Source organism: Fistularia commersonii, chromosome 26, assembly GCF_037954325.1.
Source record: "Fistularia commersonii isolate RoL2024-O1a breed Wild chromosome 26, RoL_Fcom_v1.0, whole genome shotgun sequence".
NCBI lineage: Eukaryota > Metazoa > Chordata > Actinopteri > Syngnathiformes > Fistulariidae > Fistularia > Fistularia commersonii.
The window spans coordinates 11,513,050-11,534,393 of NC_141309.1; the positions used below are offsets into that span (position 1 = coordinate 11,513,050).

The following is a 21,344-nucleotide window of genomic DNA, read 5'->3' on the forward strand; positions in this document are numbered from 1 at the left end:
CAAAGGTAAATGTTCTTTCACCCATATATCATTTTCGTGATGCAAGGAGGAGGCTTTTGACTCCCATAACTCAGAACGTTAGACCAGGGGTGGGCAATTATTTTAGCTGGCGGGCCACATTTCTTCTTTAATCTTTATGCGCGAGCCAACTAGGTATCATGTCAATTGAACAAAATGAAAATTGCAATTTAAATATTTACATTTTTTGGCATTTTATTTCAACTTTAAAATCATTAATGATAATATAAATGTACGGACATTATTTTGTATATAATCATCCAAACAAAATTGAAGAAAAGGAAAAAATGAGGAGTTTCTAAATTCAATATTGATGAATATACTTGTTAAAATATTCAAAGAAAATAGTCTGACGGGCCGAATAAAAAAGCAAAGCAGGCCGAATGTGGCCCGCGGGCTGTAAAATGTGCAAGTCTGCTTTAGACTATGTTTAAAAGCTCTCGGTGCAAACAAAACAACCAGATGGAGGACTGAAGGCAATAAGCTGTGCACTGCAAAAATTTGACTTGTTTATACACCATACCTCTTGTAATTAATGCAGTGTTTCCAGCTAATGGAAACTGATGGAAAGATGTTCATTGCATCTAAAACGCAATATATCACACTAGTAGCATATACTTATGAGAGACATGGAGGGATTTCAGTGTACCTGCCTGCCTATGGTGATGAGTTGACAAGAAGCACGAATATGATAGTGGGAACCAATCAGAAGCTGATTTGTATATTTGTGTAGCAATTCAGTCAGACTTTGTACACACCAATCTGGCTGTCTGAGTGCTGGGTGTCATCAGTGTCTTGAAAAAGGTATGGTCTGTGGAATGCACTATATACTAAACATACAAACACAGACAGATACAGATGCAGATACTGGAGGTGACCCAGCACAGTGACAGGTTGGGACGTGACTTGATTAAGAATAGTGAGGTAAGAGTGATAAAGTACCACCTAAATCCACCCACATCCTGTGACCCTGCAATAAGTCAAACATCAGCAACAGCCACACACACCATAAATAATCCTGTCTGAAATCAAGCTGGAGCAGCCCTTCTTCTGATCGTCTTTAGATTCTTTTTTTGAGAAAATGTAAGGATCAAAGTAGAAAACTTTTCCTTCAGGTAAACTAATCCAGAACAGACGTACTCCATGCAACTACAAAGAAGTTGCTAAAGTTGGCAATGTAATACATGATTTCTTTTCGCCATCTCCAATCTTTTTTTGAGTCAAGCACAAACAGCACATAGAATTGTACCTACTCCTTATGATTACTCAAGTGATCGCACCAAAACACATGAACACATAATGTGAGGTTAATAGAGCAGGTGTCCACAGCGGAGCTCTCGCTGCTCCCTTTGGCTCCTGTGCCAATATTCTAGTCTAATTTGAATAAAAAAAAATCTGCAAACATTTGCTGGAACATTCAGGCTAATGTTCAATCTGCTGCTCTTTGACACAGTGCCACCATGCAACTCATTTCCATTCCTAAAGCCTCTCACCACAAACCTGCCATCACTGCAGTGTCATATGGTCGGATTAGAGGGAGGAAATTGAGCATGAACGAAAAGGAAAGCGGCACAAGTGTAAGTTTTCTGCTTGTTTATTGTGTTTCAATACATATGTGTTACATGTGTATTAATGTCAGACCAGTCAAACACCACCAAGGTCAAGATAGAAAACAGCCCTTACCGTAAATTCCGGACGATAAGCCGCGACTTTTTTCATTCGCTTTGAACACTGCGGCTTTAAAAACAACAATGCGGCTCGGCAAATTTTTTTATTTTTTTTGGGGGAGGGGGGCTTAGCTTCATGCTTTGTCACATCGGACCGATGACCGGGAAGTTCTGAGGCCGTTCAACTCCGACACCAAAGAAGACGACTTTGACGGTTATAGTGCGCAGGAGGAGGCCAAAGATAGCAATCAGCTAGCCGGTGCGGCTTATATTGAGGTGCGCTCAATAGTCCGAAAATTACGGTACTTAGTGTTGTTAAACAACCTGTCAGCGGTGGGAGGAAGTACCATTGAAGGGACAAACATTTAACATCAAATGAATTATGTGGAAAATATGCAAAACTGAAGGGACAGCTGTACGAATTGGGTGACTATTTAATATTTAAAAATGATAATATTAAATATTTTCAAAATGCTCATGGAGAAAAACATCCATCTCAGCTGAAGTGTTAAAGTCTCCACATCTCCCAGCCTCCCATAAAAAGTGAAATAGAAACAACCTGACAATGGTCTCTTTTGAGAAAAAAAACAAAAAACATGGTGCGCAGAGGCAGGAAAACATACTCCCTTGATGGTTTACCACTCACTTTTAAGCATAGCGTGAGACTCCTCTCAATTTCCCCCGCTTCTTTCTGAACCATCCAGAAAATAATATCTCCCTCTGTCTCTTTCTCTGTTCCAAAGGCATGATGAGGGTTGCATAAAATTAACTGCTTGATGGGGTAACGTGTCCAGAGGCAAAGCGGAGGACTTTGTTTCCAAAGAGTCTCAACACATCCTGCTCAACCCTCCATATCCTCGAGTAACAACTTAAGATCTGATAGAGAAGGAAGAAGCCTGTTCAAAATAGCACCCTGAAGACACTCTTCTGAAGATGGGAACTACCAGCAAAAAATGCTAAGCATAAAATTATCAAGTCAGTGCTGACATTTTCAACAGTCTGACATGCAGGCTCCAACCATCAAGTCTAGATTCGGAGTTGAGCAAGTATTCTGAATGTTTTGTTATTTGTTGTGTTCTAAAAGAGACTCAAGTCAAATCGTAGAGGTTGAGTTTGTCATCTTGTACCCTTCACGCACCGAAAATAGACAGGTCAGAGCCTTAAATGCTTCATCTATTCTCTGGTATCCCAGTCCAATTACACCAAACCCTTTCTTTCCACGCTCTCATGGGCTGTCAGATTCTGATATGGAGGATGTTGCAATATTGAAGGTCGGTCAGTCTGTACACTTAACCTCATTCCCCAACACTCCGCTCTGCCTCTCCCTGAAGAGCCTTTTGACTGGTGTCCATTTGAAAAGCGGGCTTTGGGTTTGACGTGAGGGGTGTGGAGGCCGGCAGAGATCATAGCAGCCACAGTGCAGCCTGTGAAAGGAGCTTTTTGGGGCCCAACTCCTGACTGCAGTCAGTTATAATGGTTTTCAATTAATTGAGGGAAAAGATTTCGCGCTAATCTGAACTTGCACAGGAGAACCAGTCATGCAATATTCATATACACACACTAATGAAAGCCCAGATTAGCCTACATGTATAGACGAGGTTGTTGTTGTTTCATTCTAACGTTTGAGGGGAGAGACCGAAAAAGAACAGGATGGCAAATTTTGAAACAGAATAAGGAAAGGCAAGAGAACGTAAAGAGCAGAAGGAAATCGAGAGGGGGAAAAAAATTCAAGCAGGAAATTATGAGGTCAACCGGATACCGGGAGGACCTTGGACTCAAAGGAAATGGGATCATAAGATAAAGAGGTGAAGAAAATCAAGAGGAGGAACAACTTCTCAAAAGAGATTAAGGATCATCTGCATTTTGCCTTTTCATCTGCCTTGCCATAATCATTCCTCTCGAAAGGCAGACACCAGCCCCCACTAAAAATGACACCAATCTGAATGAGTGATCTTGACAAATTGGGCTACTGAGAAGAAAAAAAAAAGGGTGCTCTTTCCACTGAGGAGAAGACTGCAGACTGTGAGTCTATGGTAGGACAAAGATAAAACCGTAATTGGCTGCTTCTCTCTCCTCCCACTAATCTCAGACCACGAAAAGTGGCAAATGGAAAAAAAAATGGGACACCAAGCACGAAGAGGCTGCTACAACAGCAAAATGCACTTCAACCACAAATTTCAACAATGTCTCAAATGCTACATGCACCAGAACAATATGGGAAATTCATCCATAATCCTTAGTAGGTCACAAAAGACTTTAAAGACTTCAAAGCTGGATTAATGTGTGACTGGACATACCAATTCCACACTGGGTAACTTCTTACCAAGCATTAACATTGTATGTCAAACAAGAAGCTAATCGTGGGTTTAGTTTGAAAATATCCTTTGACCTTTTGTAGAGGTCTCAGAATTAATTTTATGCTCCACAGATATCTAATTTTATGCTTTTGCAGACTTACACATCTGCAGAATAATGGAAATGTCCTGATATGTTTCTTCACTTAGGAAATCACTGAACCCGGTGTGATGAAAAATGTTCTGTGTTAACTGCCTGCTTCAGTTTCATTTCACAACCAGTACATAAAGGATGCATGTGAACACTTCAGCGTGCAGCGAAATTCGTTCAGAAAGAAATACACTTCTGTGTGATAAGGAAAAAAAAAAAAAAAAAAAAGAGAGAACTATACCCAGGTATGCTAATGAATGGTGCAGGTTTAGCAGGTTCTCTCCCCTTTTATCTGTACCTGCCTCAACTTTTCAAAATGAAATGTGAGAAATGGGCCAATTTGTAGCTAAAGGTTGTTTCTTCCTTTGAGTCGCTGGTGTAAAGATGGGATGCAAGGATTGGCAGACATAAATATAGAGAGGTGAGGGGTCTGACTCGAGACAGAAAGGAAATAGGGAAGGAAACTATTTGAGACAGGACAGCAAGAGGCTGGCACTTGCACGAAAGTTATCTAAGAAGTGCTTAAATTGCACTTCTGGCCTTTAACTTCACTTACAGAAACTGGAGATGAAGAGCAGCTCTTGATCTTTCCAATCAGCTACTTTGACAAGAGCTGCTCAGATATTCAACAAGCAGAAACAAAAGAGAATGTCAAACTGGAGAAGTTTGCCCCACTCCTAGAACTTTGAAAGAGAGATGTGAAGAACTTGGGAGAAGCCGGCAGAACAAAGGCAGTGGGAGGAAGGAGGACAGAAATGAATATGAGAGGTCTTCTACCATCTGTTAATAATTATGTCTGGGGTCCATGCTGCAGCTGAAATACTCCATAGTCCACCATTTTCTAGGGCTAAATGCCAAAGCTCTTTCACACTATTTGATCACAACACCCCCATCAGTCCATTTATCACATAAATATAATGCATGCATTGTTTATTGGCAGCTGACACGACATGTAACATGCTACAAGGGTACAACTTTCGCCAACACAAATATACCGGTATCTGCATTGTTCCTCTACATGCATTTGCGGTCTGACACCCGAGCCCTTTCAAGATGCTCGATAACGTTAGCCCTCCAGTATCGAACGATGGCTTTCGACTCACGTCGACTTCAGATCGGTTTGAGTCGAGCCTTTGAGGAGACGAGACTACGCCGTTGAGGGAGGAGTGGGCGGGCAGCTGAGAGGGGTATCATTTCTCGCTTCTGACCCTCGCTTTCTCACAGGGCCAGTTAGACTTTCCTTTGAATGTAGCTGAAAAAGCTACCAGTAATTCCGAGGATAAATTGAAGAGGATAAAAAATAGCCTCTAGTTAATCAACTGAAACAATATTCGAACCGGATTTCATAACTTCTCAACAACCCCCCGCAGGATGTACTATTGCATACGCCAGGAAGAGATAGGCATTCAAACGAGATCATTTGACGCTAATTTCCCAACGTTCTTTGCGAAGACAACTTGACAGGTGCGTCTATTGCTGATGTCAAAAATGGAGGTCAAAGAATACATTTGAGATACACAGTAGGACTTTGTTGTCTTATTGTTGCTTTGCTTACATTTGCTGAGATGGGGTGAAGTTAAAAATTCTGACAAGACAAGAAGTGGGAATGAAATTAGTGGCTGTGAAAATAGGCAAACAGATATCTGAGAAGGTGTGCGGTTTGCCAAATTTGCAACTCCATTATCTGTCAAGCTGCCGTTCCATCTGACTGTTTACCGGACTGTGCTGACAAGTCTCCTTGTAACTACTTTGCAAAGAATGTGTGACATTATTGTGTTCTAAAAAAAAAAAATGGCCCAAAAATAGCATACTGATTCAGTTTTTTTTTTTTTCTAGAGTTTACCATTACATCATCAGGTTTGAAATATTTACACTGCAGAAAAAATGTAAGAGATGAAGTATTTCGTCAGAGCTGCCTCAGTCATCATTTGACAGCTTAATCATGCGGCCATTACATTTGATAAGAAATCCTTTTTGAATGTCAAGGCCGTTTTTATTTCCCCCCAAAAATGCAGCTTGAACTATTAGAGAAAAAAAATGCTGATGAAATAAGAACAATCAGAGGAGGTTAAAGCCCTCCCTGCAAGTTCAAAGTAGAAATTACATGATTTATGTTTGATGCAACATTTGATATCAGTCTAACTTTTTTGGTATATGAAAGCTTTTTTACTGAGCTATAATAATATTGCCCTGTTGATTAGAGTTATTGCATATCCCTCAGATAAAAAAAACAAAAAAAACCTGCCACGCTATTTGGCCGGTTTCCATGAATTAATGCTTCGTAACAAGTAATTTCATCAAGATCAAAATCAGAGCAAGAGAGACAAACAAACTCATCAAATAAATAATGTAACACCTTGCCAAAGAGACTGGCAAAGAAACAATCAGCATTGTAAAGCAGACTTACAGCGAACAGTATTTTAACAGATCATAATTCTTCTATTTGAAAAAAGGATTGCGTTGGCAAATTGAGGGGCTGCTTTAATTTCCTGAACACCTGCTCACTTTTTACTTATATGACAAAATACAACCAGAACATAGGTGTGTGATCCCACCGCCAAGTTTACCCCAACCCCCAAAAATCCCAGTGTGCTATTTCGCTGAGAGAGGTAATTCAGCCAACACGTTTCCCTTGAGTATATATATGTGTATGTGTGTGAGTTTGTGTCCTGCCGCACGTGCAAAAGAAGAGCCACCATAGCTGCAGCCTGCACCTGCTTTGCCCAAGGCCCTCTTCTGCTACGTAGCAGCAACAATGCAGAGACTGCGATGTGTGTCAAAAGCTTAGATCAAGTGAGCTCCGATGCATATGAGGATCTTATATGAATTAAGCTTCAATGAGTTCGTGTGGCTTTTGTGCACGGCTATGAAAACAATAATGCCCCAGTTGTCTGGAAGAAAATAAAATCCAGGGTTTCCAGGTAAAAGTGGTCTGAAAATGCTCTGTTACATCTTAACACGAACCTTTAAAAAGACCGACAGACAAGAATGTTTCGGTCAGGGCCTGACTGATGTGTACAGTTGTTCTCATTGACACACAAACGTGGGCAGTTTCACATGTGTGAATGCCAACAAGCGTGGATATGTTGTGAAGATATCCCCAGAGCGCTGCCTCAAAACTGCACAATGTCCAGCAACAACAACCGAGAAGCATTCAGTGTCCACAGAGCATAATGTGTCTGTTCATTATTCCACAAGGCGCAGAAGTTGAGTCAGCCTTTCTGTACCTGAGCGAAACCTCAGGATCATTCAGACCCAATGGAGCAGTTGAGTTATGATCTCCATAACGGTGTTCATACAGAGACAAAGATGCGGGTGAATATACACGCCAAACTGCAAATTGGAATGTTAATTTAACACCTGCACCACAAGCAATACACAGACTGATGCAAGCCAAGTTTTAGTCTTTTGTTACCCATGAGGTATTATGTACCGGTTTTACAACTCTCCGTGGAGCAGCAGTAAATAGTACATTTACCAGGTTTTATTGCAGAGGACATGCTTAAGACAGATGAGTGCTCATAACATGTTCTGCTCAACAGGATTTCATCATGTAGAAAACCCTGACAGGGTGCGAAGATAGAAAAACACATATTACATGGCACAAAAAAGACAGACATTACTTGCGGTAATGGGACTTCACACCACAGGCATTGTGCAGTGTGTGGACGAGCCACCTGACAGTTATCTGCCATACAACGTAAATTTAAACGACTAAGAAGCCACTGATGCTTTACATTCCAGAAAAGTAACATGAGCACTCACCAAACTGTTGAACAATATGTGCTCTAAAGTGACCTCTGATCCCAGTCACAGGAAAATACATCAAGAAAGAACAAAAGAACAGGCTGGCCGTTTTAGGTACGGAGGATTTTATTCATTTGCTCTATTGATAACAACTATGTTTCTCCCTTTGCCAAGATATCATCTTCAAGACAGACATTGAAAAAAAGCCCTTTGTCATGCAACATGAGTCACATATTCTTGGAAATTAAGCATTACCTTTTTATGATTTTACACACAAATCAAATTCTTAGCACATAAGTAAGGTAGTGTTAAATTTGTGTGGTCTCTGTGGGTGTGGGGGTGGGTGTAATTTAATTTTATAAAGCAGCAACGAAGGCAAAAGCAGATTTATATTCTAAGTAGCCATGGCTATATTAGAGGTCAATAGAACCCCTAGTTAAATATATAAAATCTATGAGGCATGCAATCATTTGGAATAATGAAGCACAAGAGCTGGACCATGGAGGTTTGTTCAGACCTCATTACTGAATCTATCTTAGTCCGCCTGTCAGTCACCACCTTTCTTTCTGCCTTGTTAAAGGCATGAGACTCCCTTAGGAGAGAAGCCCAAGTAGGACATGGAAACAATCCTGCCCTACATATCTTAGCAACAATAAACAAAGTCCTCCAAAAAAAATGCCACGCTATGCCTCATATGTATAAACACAAACTTACAAGAATGAGCCGAGCTCTACGGGCTCAGCTAAACAAAACCTTGAGAGACAGGAGGAAAATATTCAGCGGGTCACACTTGGCATTATTTCCCTGCTCTTCCTGCAGATGTTACAAGCAGTAACAAAAATGCATTTGTTGCCCTCAGTGCATTCCACATGGCAGGAAAAATATGGCAAGGTAGAAACAGATGGACCAGGGTGACGGTAAGTGAAACTAAAACAATGTGCTCTGAGGTTGCATGTTTCGGCTAAGCTGAGAGAAGTCCATTGTAGAGACTTTGTGTGTGTGTGTGAGCGCATGTGTGTATGTATTCTTTCTTTAAAATAAAAAAAAAAAGTGAAGAATCAATAAAAACATTTCGATCAATAACTTAGCCCTGAACAACAAATTGACTGCTCAGATGTCTGCCCATCAATCCGATGAACGTACTGGCTGGTTGTTACAGCTAAGTCATGGACTGACTCCTGGAAAATTGAGCCTTTAAAGAGAGGATTATGAATCCAATCTCTGACAAAAGAATAGATGGAATTAGTGGGCGTCAGCAAGACCCAAGCTGGTATTCGTGGCTGCTTTTCATACGTCTCCATCCAGGCGAGATGATAGGCGCTGTAAAAATATACAAGCAGCAAACGACTGTCCCAACATCTAGCATAACATCAGATTTAGACATCTTAAGGCCCCCAAGACTGAGCTGATACTATGCCCTGCCCACTGGAACATGAACAGTGTGGAGTGTTAAAGGAATGTCTTGGCACTTGCACTTAGATAAATGTTGAGCAACAGGGAAAACTATGTATGTTTTTGGCCATAGAGAGCCCTTATTTAAATCATGTTACAGCCACCTTGCTTTGGGAAAAAAAATCTGGCACACTGCAGCGTATGACTTTGTGATACCAAAGCTCAACCAACGAAAAGAATCCAATGTAACCGCTGTGGAAGACTGTTCCACGTCATAGAACAAGGAAATCTATTTCCATTGACGTGCTCCATCAGTTCTTTTATTCCCCATTGAGGCACCCACAAGCAGGCACCTCCTGAACCCCAAACGCAGCTGACCACACCCGTGGAACAATGACCTCAATAAACTCAAACATAACTCCATTTGCTCTAACAGGAGCACTGGGGGGTAAAGGAAAGCTGTAGCAAATCAGAAATGAGCACTCTAAGGGTTGGAGGAGAGCATTGCAAATGGACTGTTCCACACATAAAATCAATCTTTGCATTTACAGCTTGCTATCCAAAAATCCATGTCCACACACACACTTGGGTATACACAGTTCCCAGGAATAAGGATTTATGAGAGAAAGACGGTCTTGTTGTATTTTGACACTGGACTCCCAATAGGGTTTCAACAAGCCACATACCTGAAGCTTGTGCCCCACGACAAGTGTATTTCTTATGTAAATACGCATATATAAAATACTCCATTTGCTGAGTCGCTTTTCCCTATACTTAAACCTGACCCTGTCTTTGGTCTTATCTCCATCTTTTTCGCATCCCAGGGGATGGGCCAGCAGCATCCCATGCTGGGCTGTAAATACTATGCAGCATAAGGAACAGCAGGTGCTGTCACTCCCTATCATTAATTATCCTTGCTGCATCACTCTAGGCCCTCTCACTCTTAAACCTTAAATCTTTATCTCTTGCACCATCTTATTCTCTGCCTTGTTTTTGCACACTTTCAAGAACGTTGCCATCTTCATCATCACTGAACCATTCCACTAATATTTATACCTTTACAACAATCCAATAGTTCTCCGCACTTTGCTCTTCATTTATCTTCTCCTAGTGGATCTAGGGCCGTTCTTTGGCTCGGTAACATGGCTTAATCATACCAGTATTTTCAGCTTATCCAAAAAAAAAAAACGTTTCAACTGACAGCCTTGCCCACTTTCTACTCAGCTCAGATGTGTGTCTTGCAGCGATTCTTGTCACAATGTGACAGGTTTTCCCCAGCTGTATTCTTAAACTGCTGTGCTGCTGCTAGCCAAGTGACATCACTGGGACCTGTGGGGAGCTGGAAGGAGAGATAGTCTTTTCCCCGACCGGAGAGCTCATAAATAATACTAAATCAAAGAAGGAAAGTATGGGGAAACTCCCTGAGGTGAAAAGCCAACGGACATTGTAAAAGATGTTAGAGAAAGTATGTTGATGGCAACAGTCAAAGGTTCCAGTGTTTCTGGATACAGAAACATGGGCGAGAGATCCTGTTGTTCTCTTTTCAATAGACCTCGTCGCAACTACCTTGAAGCCAAGAAAAGTCTCCGCACAACCATAAAAACAAGAACTTCTAAACCGGTCACGATTAAGGAATGCAACAATGTACTTATCTGTACTTATTCATTCATTATCTATGCCATTTAAGGTCACGCTGCACTCAGGGTCGTTGGAGTCCCACCTGTTATTGGTCGAGAAGCCGAAATTCCCCTGGAATCGGTCACCAGTCAATCACAGGGACACATGCAGAGTCAAACAACCGTTCGACTTCTCATTCACTCGTCTGGGACAACTTAAGGTATCCAAAAAAACGTACTGGATTTCTTTGGATTGCGGGAGGAAACCGAAGAACCCGAACGAAACCAACGCAGAAAAAGGGAGAACACCCAAACTCCAGAGACCTCCTCGCTGTGAGACCGTGCCACGGTGATCTGCAATTACAATCCACCAGAATCATGAGAAGCATAAATAATTACTCTTCCACTTGACCGTTCCTGGATTATCAGCGTTTTCTCTGAGGAATTCACTCTGAAACTGAAGTTGTATGCGATTATAAGCCTTCCCAGCTTCACACACCCTTATTTTGCTGTGTTATGAACATGGGCAAGATGTTATCTACAGGAAAAAAAAAATCACTTTTGAAAACCACTGATGTATATCGTAAATAGCTGTCGCCATCTAATAATTTACAGTTTCAGATCTAAGTTATATTTTGCTTTGCACTTTATTCTGCAGTTTATACAAAAAGACTAAGATATTTCATCCTATCTTTTTATACTCACTAACAAAAAACAGTATTGAGTATAAGGAACTTTCAAGCATCATGACAGAATTTGATCATTGTACAATACATCAAAAACACACTCCTTATCTAAACAAATGTTGGATACAGGCCGTTCTGTCATGACATCAGATAATTACACACATCTTTAACTGGTCAAAAGCACCACTGCTTTTGACAAAACAAGGAAATGATGACTACAGAAGCAAATGGGGCACACAAACAACTATAAATATATGAATAGTTATATACATTTATGTATGAGTGTGTGTGTATACTGGCATTTTTCTAGCTGCTTGCTTTTCTTCTATAGCAAACTCTGACCACATATATCACAAGCTTTGGCAAACAGAATAGAGGGCTGTAACAAGAATAATTTCACTCATGCCTTTAACTTAATCATCTGTCTTTCAACCTACATCCCAAATGTTACTCAAAACAGTCAGACTGCAGCCAAATGCTATCTTTACAGATCTTTTCCATACAGTTCAGGAAAACAACTACTTCTTACCTATATTCATTGTCATTCGTTACATGCAAATATCCACCTGACTGCTGTTGGATTTTGCAGAAAATCCCCCTAAAACAGCTGTCCCTGCACATTTTCACACAGATTAATAAAGTCACACTTTTCTTAATAAACACAAGCACCTGGGCCAACTCCTCCTCCTTCAGATTGTTGATTAAGCAAACTCCACAAAAACATGGAATTTTTTATTTTTTTATTTTTTTTTTACAAAAACAAATCATTTATCTTCCAGTCACTATAAGGGGATCGGCCTCTCTCCTCATCAACATTATAGAATAAATTTTGATTTGTTAGTGTAATCTGTTATGAAGAGAGAGGTAGAATGGACACTCACCCAAAATCAATAAGATTCTCCTACACTTTCTATTGATTCTCATTGAGCTGTGGAGTAATGAGACAGATTGAAAAGCTGATAAACAAGAGGCTGAACTGGGAAAACTCAAGGATGGTATGTGATGTTATTGTGAGTGTGGGTTATGGGAGAGCATCGCATTCACAAGAGTCTGTGTTAGAATGAGAAGATAATACTGTTTATTACAGTGTTCCTACATGCTTTGTGCCTTGAATTAGTCATAACACATTCTTGGCAGTGAAACAGAGTTCAGGTCTAAGAGACATTGTCCTATATATACAAAAACACACAGATGCACTATGTGGGTGGTAAATAATTCAGTATAATGAAAACTGCTGTATTCTAGTCTCAGTGCATGTGTTCATGACAAGGGCAGTGTTAAGAACTGCTTAGTATAAATAATAACAAAAGCATATAGCATGCATGGATTAAAACTGCATGTTTGTTACCACTGATGATGAAATACAGGATTTCTTAATCGGTGACAAACCGATTAAGAACGATGTAAAAACACAGTCCCACAACATCCAAATTTAGAATTGAAATTAATCTCGGCTACGTATTTGAAATGCTGCCATAATTGGGTTTGATCAGCCAACGTTATTTATTTTACATTTCCGAATATAGCTGTGAATCAAACAGACTGTCCTTCAACATTCACTTGCGACACAACTTTCTGATGAGCCACATTACTTTACTGGATCCATTGTTGAATCAACAGAAATGACAACATGAAAAAATGTGAGATTTCCCAAAAATTTCTGAGGAACGACGCAAAGTGCCATTCAATATTATTACAGACGAACCTGTAACTAACCTTTTACAACTGAGCGCAGTGTGTTAACAGGTGTGTTAAATTGGTCATTCGGGAAGGGACGAGACGCCAGTGAATGCAAGTCTTATGCTGAGTATCTTGAACTCGACCAACCAAGATGACCTTCAATTTACGATTAGATTTTTTTTAGGAGCTGTGCTAAGATTACCGGGGGGAGCTTGATCCTACGAAATCTAAACACGGTAAACATTACACCATTAAACCTTGTGAATGGTAACGGTATCCACTTATATAGCACTTTCACACCTTGTTTCAAAGCACTTTACACCAGATTACTGTACATCGCATGCACCCATTCACACACACAAACACGCCGGATCATCGGGAGCAACCGAGCGACCAGAGGTTTAATATCTTGCACAGTTTAGACAGGGGGAGCTGGGAATCACGATGGGAATGTTAGCTGAAGTTCTAAAGTCCTCTGAAATCGAGATTTAATGGTCATGTTTTCAAGTGTCCTGGGTGACCTGGGGGTTATGACTTTATGCCAGGTATTTTTGGTTAATGTTATGTGAACCGGTACATATATACACACACACACGTTATCACATCATCAACACAAGGTTACTGAAGCAAGATCACACAAAGTACTGCAAAACCATGTTATTTTTCTCAAATGTGCTCAATTTAATCTACGTACTTAGAATCTGCATATGAAAGACATAGGTATGTGATATTTTCAGGTAGAACACATGAGAGCGCCGTGACTGGGAATCAATCCCTGCAGTGAGGAAAGGCTTTTAGTCCTCAAAGGGGGTCTCATGGATGATTCTGGCAGATACACTGCACAGCTGTAGAAATCGTTAAAGAGCGCTTGAAGCTTGTTTTTTTTTTTTTTGTTTTTTTTTTCCTCCTTCTCTCTGTTGATAATTTTGCATTAAGGAGCTCGGTTTTGATCATTTACTTTCATCTCATCTATAAGGCTGAGATTATCGCACATTAAAGGTGCTCGATGTGGCACAAACACGCATGATTTAATTCTTCTTGCAAGGGTTAGTCGGTCGAATTGAGATCCAGGAAACACGGTACATCACACCGGTCACTGGTCTTCAGTCCTTTATGTACGGGGTCGTTCCAGAAAAAAATAACAGAGCAATACAATCATTATCGTGTCTGAGAAGGAAAGTATCACTCAGCTTAAAGACAGATGAAAAGTCCTGGACTAAAGGGTCCAAGTACTGATAAAGTACTGACAAAGTAATTAAGATAAAGAGTTAAAAGTCATTCCAGTCCTCTTTTTTTCTTTATTTTCTTGCAAGCCAGCATGGATCCCACTCCCGCAGCCCTGCTTGTCAGTCAAGCGCCCCCTGCTGGTGGAAATCCTAACCAAAGGCAATTGTGACTGCTGTTGAGTTTTGTTTAGTGTGTTATTTTTTTGTTTGTATTTTGTTTTTTGGTTTTTTTGCTTTTGTTTTGTTTTTTTTATACACCATAAATAATTGTCATATATTTTACAAGCTGTAATACAAACACCAAGGCTGAGAGAATTTCAATGAGAGGGACCTTAACCAGTGAAAAGTTTTCTTGGAGACAGAATATCAGATCTTCGAATCACAAAAACATAAATACACAACTTATAAAACTCTAAAAGGATGTTCAAGGGAGGGGGCGCCATTCAATTTTGAAACTTTTTTTAAAAAGAGGTGTTGTGTCTGTATAAGAATTCGAACACGAGAATCGTGTTCGTATATGTCCACGGCCACAGATTCACCAAGGGATCTAAAAATCCTCGAACAAAAGTGTGAGTCCCCTCCAAAGTGTCAAGAGAAGTAGCAAACGCATGGAGGACAACAAACAATCCGGATCGCCGCGTACAAAAAGGATCGCCGTGGCAACGTTTCATAGGAATATGTGATTATTGCGCGACGTTTAACATCATGGAATGGGATATTTAGACAGAGCGTTTCAAAAAAAAGGGAATGACCTAAATGAAAACGTAGGAGGACGCCCCCCTTCCGTGCAACACTTGTATTTAAACTCTGTTCTGTTGCAGTAAATCAGTCCAGTCCATCTGGTTCTGCCATTTGTAGTAAAGGAGTACTACACAGATAGGAATCAGGATTTGCTCTGTCTCTCTCTCTCTCTCCCAACTTGTGAACCAGACAAACAATATTTCTCAGCAGAATTGCACAAAAAAAAACTGAGAAAGACTCACCTTCTTCCGGGGCTGCCATTTCATCATATTTGTAAACCAAATCGGAAGAGCATTAAGATATTACGCGAGAATGGGACGTAGACTCGGAGAAATCCGGGGCACAAGTCATGCCGCCGCGCGGCTTCCCCCTATTTTGCGGCAGATGTTCTCCGAGACGCGACGCATGATGGATGTGCGAGTCTCGGCTTTTTTTTTTTCTTTTTTTGCGGCGTTTTCGGAAGGAGAGCGCGCAGTCTGCGCAAACAGCGCGGCGATTAAATCCACAGTTGACCTCGATGGATAAATCAGAGAGGCATGCCGAGGGCTGACACGACTTGGAACCGCGGGGGTTGTCTGTGCGTAAATCCAAAAGCGCGGCTCCCGCTTACTCGAAACCCCGCTCCCTTCCTCGCTCCGCTCCGCGGCGTTATGCGGGGTCGGTGTTTCCAAGTCTAAATCCACGGGTCAGAGATGTCTCCAACTTTTTTCAACCGAAAACGTCCCTGTAAATCTGTTACAGTTTGCTCTCCTGGGTCCAAAAATGGGGAGAGAGAAAAAAAAGGAGTGGAAGACGGCTTATGTCCCGAATGCAGAAATACATACATATGTATATATATGTATGGAGGTATATGTATATATATACATGTATATCTATCTATGTCTATATATATACATATCACAGTGGTCCCTTTCCTTGTGCCTGCAACACAGTTTCAGAGATATCTATGGACGAAGTCACCAAAAAAAAAAGGAGTCCGGTGGAGACAGCCCGACTGGGGGGAGGAGGAGGTGTGACTAGTCTTCTTGCAGGGGAGGAGGGGGGGAAGAAAGAGAGGGTGAGCGCTCCAAAAATCCCTGGAATCTGAGAGAGGGGCTGGAAGGATACACCGACTCCTGTTACAGCAACAAACTGGACTACAGTTTTTTTTTTGTGTGTGTGTTTTTTTTTTTTTCTCTGACGACTTCCTTCCCTGCGCTCCTCCAGCCCTGCAGTTTCCAGACTTGCTGAGGAGGCAGAGGGCGGCAGGGTCATAGCGCCGCCGGATTTGTTAGGGAGGGAAGAGAGGAGGGGGGAAAAGAACGGGGAAAAAAAGAAAGAAAAAGGCGCTTTTTACAGTTTGGCACTAAGCTGACTGTCGTCCAGACAGGAGACAGGGCTGCGGGCTGGTGTCTGACTCACTGACACAGTTCCAGCTCAAACAAATCTGGTTCAAGTAATGAACTAGTACACTGGTCGTGCACTGCTTTATGGTCACACATCACTGCAAATAAAATAAAACTTTCAATCTCCTAGTGTTTGTCCGCTTTCATCCATTCCTACATTTACAACTCATCATAGTAGAAACTCATGAAAATAAGTTGCGTGGATCCGTCCTCTTTTGGCTGAATATGCAGTCCTCGGGGTTTTTCTGCACGGAAATAGGCGACTGAATTTTTGCATAAACAGGCGGTATTCATAAAGGACAAAGAGCCTTGGATGATACAGAAGACTACAGCTTTGTTAAGTACCCTTTTCCGGTTTCCTTTTGCCTGGAACAGCTGTCAAAGTCAGTATGCGGTGCAATATTTTACAGCACGCAGCATTCATATATGCAAACCACTGCCAAAAAATTCATTGTGGAAAGACAAAAAAACAAAACAAAAAAGCATTCCCGTCTTTTTCCCATTTAAAAAACGAATCATAAATTGCATAGGTGGGCTGAATAAAAAAAAAAAAGTCATCACGGTATAAGTCAGCACAGTTATTCTGGAGACAGCCGGGCACGACTGCTGTACAGTCACGTAAAGAAAGCAGTAGTTATCAGCATTACAGCATATCTACCCCGCTGACACAGAGTCACCACAGTTTAAAACTTGCACATTCATCTCTAGATACTTAACAGCATTAATACAGTAACAGGATTACAATTTATTTATGAGGTGTTATCTCACCGTAGCAGAGCTGCAAATTCAGGAAACGGTCAATATTGAATCGCGGGCGCAGTTGGTCTCAACAATAAGCTTGTGATTTAAATTGGTTTAGATAATGGACTCTGTAGAGCCGGGACTTGGTCAATAAGTGGGTATCGTTTCAGGGACGAGTTGCGCGCGTGCACATGGGGGTCACTCAGATAACAAAAGCCAGGGCCGGGGGGGTTACAATCTGACATATGGCCTTATTGGAAAAAAAACCTGCTGTGCACGGGGGTGGCCGTGAGACCCCTGGTAATCCACATGGCTAAACATGAACAAAATGCTCGACAAGACCTCGGCGCTTACAGCTGGCGTCGCGGCAGAATGACACGCTCCACCTTGTCCTGCAGCAACTCTTTGATCAAAGCGCACGTTCGCTGTCATCGCAAGAAGCGAGCGGTAGTTTTTCCCTGTTACAATACTTCTGTAATGTATTTCAGGTCAACATAATCAATAAATGTCCAAATATTTAATTCATGCTGCCTCTCTTCTGACTCCTGTATGTACTTTACCACATCAAACACCAGAGCAAAAAGACACTGTTTATGTTCCCTTTCAAGCTCTCACACTCAGATATTGAAGACCTAAAATCTAAAGTAGGTACACACATGAGATTGTTTCATAAAAAGCACGTCGGATGATCAATCAAAGGCCACTTCTGTGCGCTGCTCAGCAGCAGTCTGTTCATATAAGCCTGTCATCTGGCATCTCCATACAGAAGTGGCTCCCTGTGCGTGCCTCTGCTTTCCCAATCAGAGCCACACAGGAAATCAGACTCCAGGCTTCAGAGGGAAACCAAAAAAAAAAAAAAAAACCCTTTTCACGTTCCTTGACTAGAAGCTGTTTAAATGTTTGTGCTTCCTTTTCTTGTTCTTGCCAATCGTGCCCTCAAAAATGTTTCCAAGGCAAGTTCTGATTGGAGGACTGGTTTCATAAGGATAGATTGGACTGGCATGTGGAGTCTACAGGCTGATGTTATGTAGTGTAGGTTTGAGACGCACAGACATTGAGTGACTAATTTGGAAATGTTCTCAATTATCATTATATTATTATTATTATAAGAACACTGTGGGATTAATGTAAAAGCTGAACGCAATCTTTTCAGGGTAACAGTCTGTCAGTATTAAGAAAGCTGCTTAAAAAAAGACAGAAAAGAAAATCTGACTCCCTTATAGTTTGCAAATAACAGCAAAGGCTATTAAAGAAAATACTAGTGTTTCACTTAATTCCAGAACTCCTTTTGTCAGGCAACTCAGCGGCTGTAACACTTTTGACAAGGCAGATATTCAATTAAGAGCATGAAATAGCTCAGTTAGTTGCCATCCGCACTATTTAACCTTCACTTTTAAGAAGTGGCATGCCGTTTAAATGTCTAACTGAAATCCGTAGTTGTGAAAGCATCCAATATCAGAACTAATATACTCCACACAGCTGCTCATCTGCCATGCGTACTGGCCTACACATGCTTGCCTGCTTAGTTGTCTACATGATGTAATACAAGCAGATGATTTTACCAGAGAAGAAAGAATGAAAACTGTCAGGAGGCGAGCAGCACTCCAGAAGCTCTCCTGAATGTTTGAGAATGATTTATTTTCACACAGAATCTTGGTCTTAAGTCACAAAGCTGACTTGTAATTACAATTGCTGGTGTTTTAAGGCAATAAATCCAATAGCAAGAACACAGATATATACCCCAATGTGACATGCGGACATGTACGCACACACACACACACATACACACACACACATACACATACACATACACGTACACGTACACACGTACACACGTACACGCACATGTCATCAGGTTATCCACTCTTTCTTGTGGTCTCGAGGCCTCAGCCCATGTATGTGTAGTCCAGGATATATACTGTAGGCACAAAATATTTTACAATATTCAGAGTCCCAAATAAATGAAGCTTAAAAATTCATTAATTTCATTGCCGGGATTAATAACATAAGAATATATTTCATAGTCTTTGATAAATTTCATCTGCAGTAAGACATGGCAGGTGGATGGATCTGTTTGGGAATGCTTAACAACATTTTAATAATAAAAGTGTTAAATAGCATTGACACCCACACGTTCTGTTATGCCGTACATCATGGAAAACAAATAACCTCCATCAGCATCCATTCATTCACCTCCCTTACAGTGCTCTATTCTTGAGGAGGTTTTGTCAGAATTTAGCCTGGACTGTGTGAGATGGGTGTGCATCAGAGTGTGTGTGTGTGTGTGTGTGTGTGTGTACATGCATACGTGTGTCTTTGTTGGAGTTTGGTGTTGATTAAGTGTCTGGAGCCAAAGGGGGGATAATGAGAGCCTCTAATTAATGAGCCTGTGCATATCTCAGACTCACAGGGTACTATCTGCAGAGAACAAGTACTTGCAAACACACGCGCGCAGACATGTACACGCACACACAGTAATCAGAGAATATGCACAAACAAATACACACACATAAGCACACTGCTTATGTGCCGTGGGGTTTTTTTTCCCCACACTGCAAAGCATTGTCTCCAGGGAAGCTCAGCTGGGAGTGTGTCACTGTGGCTGCTCTCCCTGATACACAGCCTCTAATATGGATGGATGGGGTTGGGAGAGCCCTGCTATGAGGTCACGTGCACTGACCACCCAACATGCCCTGGGCAAAAGGCTGATGATACAGGGCCTAAGAAGCATTCCGAATCTTATTTGTTTGCCGAGTTTTGTCCACGGGGAGGCAAAGGGTTCATCTGGGGAGCAGACCTACGGCAGACAATCACTCAAACACGGATGAATCAGTCTGGTCACCTGTCGGTGTCACTACCCATATATTCTCACAAGAGTGATGACCGCGATGGACTCGCATGTATAAGCAGCAAATATTTATTTGATTAAACCAAACTATACACGACCGTAGTTGAGAAGTCAGGTGCTTGTACGGACAGTGCACAACATTTCAAGCACCAGCTCATAATAAATCAATTTTAGTGAAGGGTGGAGGTGAAACATGGGGTCAATAGAGAAACAAGTGCTCTAAGAAGGAACTGGCTAACCAGTTTTTAAGGCAGTTTATCTTTTTGTTGTTGTTGCTTGGGTTAGCTCTTGTTCTTGGTAGCTACTGCCATGTTGAATATTTTGAATAGACCTACAAGAAGTCAAATTATAATATATCTGATGTTTTTTTTTTCCAAAATTATAAATCGCAGTTTTGTCTCGGTGTGTGTTTCAATGTGTTCAAGGAACAACGGTCTCCGTCTTTAGGTCCATGAATGACGTTTGAAAATAACAGCCACAAAAGAAACTTAAAGAAATTGTTTATCTGGAAGTTTAAAAAAGGCATTATCCAACTACCTACACTAAGACAGAAGGTCAAATTTCTATTTCTAATTTATATTTAAGTTTTAGTTTTTATTGCTTCAAAACAATGTGAGCATTTCAATGGAAACGTTGTTTTAGCCTCCAGCAGTGCAGCCAAAGTGAATTTACAAACAAAAAAATAAAATAATAGGAAATACAATAAATATCTCATCAAGGAACTTTGCTACAAACATGGCAATGATCATTTCTCGGTAAAACTGTCTTTTAAATAGAGGGTGGGAAGAGAAGGGCAGACATTTAGTAGAAAGCACAAAGAGAAGTCAAGCATAAATCAAGGCAATGTTATGTGGTTTGGTATCTCTTTGGTCATTAATGTATATCCATAATTATCTATGTAGCTGCTTGCCATATTTGAATTGAAACAAAAAAGTACAAAAGGAAAAATAGAAACACGTTTTTCTTCCTGTTTTGTTTTCAACATATAAAAACAGAAAGGCTATCTCTGCTATTGAAACTAAAATTTCAAAACTAATACAATTAACATGACAAATGAATAGGAAATGGTTTGATCATTTTAAAAAACAGTCCGCTCAAAAGTGTATGAACATTTTTCTGTAGCCCCTGGAGTGTAGATTTGTTAATGGTCTC

At 40.9% G+C, this 21,344-nt stretch overlaps 1 protein-coding gene across 3 annotated transcripts in view; it reads right to left on the reverse strand.

Moving 5' to 3' along the window:
• Positions 1–18,216, reverse strand: part of LOC147218597 (tetratricopeptide repeat protein 28-like) — a 127,030-nt gene extending 108,814 nt beyond the window's left edge. For all 3 annotated transcript variants that reach the window (XM_086174247.1, XM_086174248.1, XM_086174246.1), the window contains exon 1: positions 15,461–18,216. In XM_086174247.1, the coding sequence (XP_086030373.1) occupies positions 15,461–15,487 (27 nt within the window). In that variant the 5' untranslated portion in view covers positions 15,488–18,216. The remainder of the gene's footprint in view (positions 1–15,460) is intronic.
• Between the last annotated feature and the right edge of the window lie 3,128 nt (positions 18,217–21,344).